The 5,837-nt window shown below is 45.3% G+C and overlaps 1 protein-coding gene across 1 annotated transcript; it reads right to left on the reverse strand.

Annotated features, from left to right (window-relative positions):
- Positions 1 to 479: 479 nt before the first annotated feature.
- LOC135479388 (uncharacterized) lies at positions 480 to 3,742 on the reverse strand. The gene is made up of 2 exons (XM_064759213.1): positions 2,908 to 3,742; positions 480 to 781 (listed from the first exon to the last, which is right to left on the reverse strand). Exon 1 carries the CDS (start codon positions 3,740 to 3,742, stop codon positions 2,981 to 2,983), a length of 762 nt encoding a protein of 253 aa, XP_064615283.1. The 3' UTR covers positions 480 to 781; positions 2,908 to 2,980.
- Positions 3,743 to 5,837: the final 2,095 nt, after the last annotated feature.

Below are 5,837 nucleotides of genomic sequence, written 5' to 3' on the forward strand. Positions count from 1 at the left end.
TGAGTTCATGCTTGTCTCCCCTAAGTACTAATGAAGGTCCGACTCTGCCTGGTTTCCTCCCACCATAATGTTGTCTGTCATCATGTAAGTGAAATATTCTTGAGTACAGCGTAAAAGACCAATCAAATGAAATCAAATGTAAAATCAAATGGCCAGGTACGCAACATGTACCTGGCCATACTGACGATACACCATCCAGACACTGACACCACGGATAATGTCACATCCAGTCAATAGTACACGGACACCAAATCCAGTCACAGTGAGACATGATGCCTCATTCTTTCATGAGAAATACTATAAAATATCACCAGACGCATTATACTGAAAACATCAGGATTTTTGATCCATCAGCAAAATTGGGCAGCACGGGCAAACCAGCGTCGAAAAAACTACAGAACATACAAGAAGCCAAGAAGCCCCAGTGGTCCACAGTAGAATTTAGGCTTTCACTGGATAAGTAAACCTCAGATTGGGGCTGGCGCGTGCAAACATCTGACTGGGTCTGGCGCCTGCAAACATCAGGTACGATAGGTTGGGGTGGATGCGTGAATATATCAACCTGGAGGGTACAAAACATAAGATTGGGGTTAGCCTGTGCCCACGTTCGGTTGGGGCTGGCGCGTGCACATATCAGGTTGGCCCGTACACACAGGAGGTTGGCCCGAACACACATCTTTGGGGCAGGCATGTACCTGTACACATCTGGCCGACGCTGGCACCTGCACACATCAGGCTGTCTCGAATACACCTCACGCTAGCTCACACTATATGCATGGATCTGCAAGAAAACAAAGTTTGTTTCAATAGTTCACTGGCATCGTAACATGCTTTAAAGACCCAACACATACGGACAGTATTCCAAACCACAAACAGAGCACTGTTCAAGTCTGCATCAACCTTCTCAAAACGATTTTTTTTTTTTTGATTGGTGTTTTACGTCGTACTCAAGAATATTTCACTTATATGACGGCGGCCAGCATTATGGTGGGTGGAAACCAGGCAGAGCCCGGGGGAAACCCACAACCATCCGCAGGTTACTGGCAGACCTTCCCATGTACGGCCGGAGAGGAAGCCAGCATGAGCTGGACTTGAACTCACACCGACCGCATTGGTGAGAGACTCTTGGGTCATTACGCTGCGCTAGCGCGCTAGCCAACTGAGCCATGGAGGCCCCTCCTTCTCAAACGAAACCACACAGGAAACCACATGGGAGTTAGGGCAGTAGTCCAGATCACAGGACAACACTGCTCCTGTGTAACTCAATCTTCCCAAAAAGGAAACCGCATGGAAGTAAGGGTAGTATTTCAGGTCACAGGACAGAACTGCTCCTGTGTCACTCAACCTTCTCAAACAGGAAACCACGGGGGAGTTAGGCCAGTATTCCAGATCACAGGTCAGGAAAGCTCCCATGTCACTCTACCTTTTCCAATAGGAAACCACAGGGAAGTTAGGGCAGTATTCCAGATCACAGGACAGCACTGTTCAAACAGAAAACCACAGGGGAGTTAGGCCAGTATTCCAGATCACAAGACAGCACTGATCCTGTGTCATTCAATCTTCCCGAACAGGAAACCACAGGGGAATTAGGGCAGTATTCCAGATCACAGGTCAGCACTGCTCCTGAGTCAACCTTTCCAAAACAGGAAACCACAGAGGTCAGGGTAGTACTGCAGATCAAAGAGCAGCAATGCTCCTGTGTCAACCTTCCAAACAGAAAACCACAGAGGAGTCAAGGTAGTACTGCAGATCAAAGAGCAGCACTGCTTTTGTGTCACTCAATCTTCCCAAACAGAAAACCATAGAGGAGTCAAGGTAGTACTGCAGATCAAAGAGCAGCACTGCTTCTGTGTCACTCAATCTTTCCAAACACATAACAACAGAGGAGTCAAGGTAGTACTGCAGATAAAAGAGCAGCAATGCTCCTGTGTCAACTTTCCAAAACAGGAAACCACAGAGGAGTCAGGGTAGTACTGCAGATCAAAGAGCAGCACTGCTCCTGTGTTAACCTTCCCAAAGAGAAAAACACAGAGGAGTCAAGGTAGTACTGCAGATCAAAGAGCAGCACTGCTTCTGTGTCACTCAATCTTCCCAAACACAAAACAGAGGAGTCAGGGTAGTACTGCAGATCAAAGAGCAGCAATGCTCCTGGGTCAACTTTCCAAAACAGGAAACCACAGGGGGGGTCAGGGTAGTACTGCAGATCAAAGAGCAGCACTGCTCCTAGGTCAACCTTCCCAAACAGGAAACCAGAGGAGTCAAGGTAGTACTGCATATCAAAGAGCAGCACTGCTTCTGTGTCACTCAATCTTCCCAAACACAAAACAACAGAGGAGTCAGGGTAGTACTGCAGATCAAAGAGCAGCAATGCTCCTGTGTCAACTTTCCAAAACAGGAAACCAGGGAGGAGTCAGGGTAGCACTGCAGATCAAAGAGCAGCAATGCTCCTGTGTCAACCTTCCCAAACAGAAAACCACAAAGGAATCAGGGTAGTACTGCAGATCAAAGAGCAGCACTGCTCCTATGTCAACCTTCCCAAACAGGAAACCACAGAGGAGTCAGGGTAGTACTGCAGATCAAAGAGCAGCACTGCTCCTGTGTCAACCTTCCCAAACAGGAAACCACAGAGGCCCTACTGCAGTATTTCAGATCACAGGACAGCACTGCCCCCATGTCAACTTGGTTGAGAGATGGTCCCACTGTGAGCAGCAGATGTATGGGTCAGTTATCTTGTATTTGGAACCCTATTTTGATGGCCACGGTGTACGCATACTAGCCAATATAGCCTCACTGGTTAACTACACACCTGTTTTAGCTCATCTTGAATCACGGACACTCCTGTGATGTTTTATGTACCATTAGAAATCTTGTTATAAGTGATCATTAAGTGACCATGGACATGCTAACCTGTGTTGTACAGTGTACTTGTCCACTCTGCATGGAAGTGCTAATGGTACATGTGTTTTACATGTATATCAGATTAGCGGGCAAGGGGATGATGAAGCTGCAGGACTTCGTCCTCCAGGGCAGGTACTTGGAAGTTCTGGCTACCAGGATGAAGTCTGACATCTAAGCAGCAGACAGTGAGGAGCTGTAGCTGCAGGATTTCGTCATCCAGGTCAGGTACTTGGAAGTTCTGGCTACTAGGATGAAGTCTGACATCTAAGCAGCAGACAGTGAGGAGCTGTAGCTGCAGGATTTCGTCATCCAGGTCAGGTACTTGGAAGTTCTGGCTACCAGGATGAAGTTTGACATCTAAACAGCAGACAGTGAGGAGCTCAAGCTGCACTATTTCGTCATCCATGTCAGGTACTTGGAAGTTCTGGCTACCAGGATGAAGTTTGACATCTAAGCAGCAGACAGTGAGGAGCTCAAGCTGCACAATTTCGTCATCCAGGTCAGGTACTTGGAAGTTCTGGCTACTAGGATGAAGTCTGACATCTAAGCAGCAGACAGTGAGGAGCTGTAGCTGCAGGATTTCGTCATCCAGGTCAGGTACTTGGAAGTTCTGGCTACTAGGATGAAATCTGACATCTAAGCAGCAGACAGTGAGGAGCTGTAGCTGCAGGATTTCATCATCCAGGTCAGGTACTTGGAAGTTCTGGAAACCAGGATGAAGTTTGACATCTAAGTAGCAGACAGTGAGGAGCTGAAGATGCAGGACTTCATCATCCAGGTCAGGTAATTCAATACTACACAGGTTGTGAACCACACAACACAGCACCTGTAACACAGAAAACATCTCCTAGTCACAAAGAACTACCAATCAGATTTTAATAAAACTTAGCAACCCTAAATCCTGTTAATCAGTACCTGGACCCAATACAGGGTGATGGCCGTGTGATAAAGACTCTTATCTTTCAATCTTTAAAACGAACATGGTTCATGTTCAAATGTGAGCTTGGAACATGAAATTTCTATTACATGTACTGTTTGGGGGCCTCTCTTGCTGTGGTGGTTAGCATGCCAGCACAATGCAATGACCCAGGAGCCTCTCACCAATGAAGTCGCTGTGAGTTCAAGTACAGCCGTACGTGGGAAGATCTGCCAGCAACCTGCTGATTGTCGTGGGTTTCCAAAACCTGTTTTCTCTCATCATAATGCTGACTGTCGTCGTACAAGTTAAATATAGTTGAGTATGGCGTAAACCACCATTCAAATAAATGAAGTACTGTCTATAGGGTCTGTGTCACTGTGTGTAGACACGTACAGGGCGAACCATACTCATGCAAACTCACCCCTCTGACCAAAAAAATAATTAGTGGTACAGTTAGGCATTACTATGTACATTTTAAAAGTGTCTACTAAAAAGATCTAGGAGTCCCAGAAACTTTCCTTACTCATTGTAGGAGGACTTGATTACATAATGATAGGAATGCACCCCACATCAGAATGGAATGCACCCCACATCAGAATGGAATGCACCCCACATCAGAATGGAATGCACCCCACATCAGAATGGAATGCACCCCACATCAGAATGGCATGCCAATTGTAAAAAATTGACCCAGCACTTGTAAATATAACAAACAAAAAAAATTATTTTGGAGTACAAATTGTAGACGCTGTGCACATTTTGAAAGTGTCTACAATAAAATCTGTGTGTTTCAGAGGCTTCTCAAAATGATTACACAAAATATACACTCAGTGTCAGTTGATTTAACAGATGCCTGTGATTCCAAAAAGGCTACAATGATGGGTACATATTCAAGATGTGATCAACCAATTCAGTATATCTTCTAACGAGCTGACCTCTTAGAAAAACGTATTTATCTATTTGATACTTAATATTTCACTTATACGACGACGGCCAGCATTATGGTGGGAGGAAATCGGGTAGCGACCCAGGTAAATCCACGACCGTCTGCAAACTGCTGCTAGACCTTCCCATGAGAGGAAGCCAGCATGAGCTGGACATGAGCTCACAGCAACAGCATAGGTGAGAGGCTCCTGGGTCATTGCGCCATGCGGCCGTGTAAACCTCCTCAGTCACGGAACCTACTTTAGCACCATCATAGAAAGATCCTTGAGTATAACAAACAACAGTAATCAATTAACATGCAGAGGGTGTAGCAAATTATTACTGGGTACCACTTAAATATAGTGGAATACCACGTGGCCATAATACCAGCGAACAATTCGATCAAATAAATACTATCCTACAAAATTCTTTGTAATGTTAGCTTGAAAAAGACAGGATTGTAAACAGAAGACTGTTGTTTCTACCTTTTGTGATGACAGTCAACCAAAGCTATGTAAGCTAACAATTCAGTTACATGATGAAAGGCAAGTTTTGCCTTCCAAAATTTGAATTTCTGAAACAAGAATTTCTGTTTAGTTTTAACATGTACACTGTACATTAGCAATTGCCTCACGAACAGACACATTATAGGAAGTACATGTATACTCTTCAATTCCATTGTTTTTTTAGTCAGGTGCCTCTGGGCACAATCTCATTGGTCAAGGGATTGGGATGACACACTGTATCCTGTTATACACATATTCTGTTCAAGCTTTAAGCTTGAGTAGAAAAGAACTTCTGTTGTACCAACTTGTGGTTGGTGACATGCACCCTGACTTCTGGTTGGTGACATGTACCCTGACTTGTGGTTGGTGACGTGCACCCTGACTTCTGGTTGGTGACATGTACCCTGACTTCTGGTTGGTGATATGTACCCTGACTTCTGGTTGGTGACATGTACCCTGACTTCTGGTTGATGACATGTACCCTGACTTCTGGATGGTGACATGCACCCTGACTTCTGGTTGGTGACATGCACCCTGACTTTTGGTTGGTGACATGCACCAACTGGTTGGTGACATGTACCCTGACTTCT

Source organism: Liolophura sinensis, chromosome 12 (genome assembly GCF_032854445.1).
Source record: "Liolophura sinensis isolate JHLJ2023 chromosome 12, CUHK_Ljap_v2, whole genome shotgun sequence".
Taxonomy (NCBI): domain Eukaryota; kingdom Metazoa; phylum Mollusca; class Polyplacophora; order Chitonida; family Chitonidae; genus Liolophura; species Liolophura sinensis.

Bases quoted from the DNA above. Each gene is read 5' to 3' on its own strand.
- LOC135479388 (XM_064759213.1), bottom strand. From the start codon at position 3,742: ATGTTTTCTGTGTTACAGGTGCTGTGTTGTGTGGTTCACAACCTGTGT.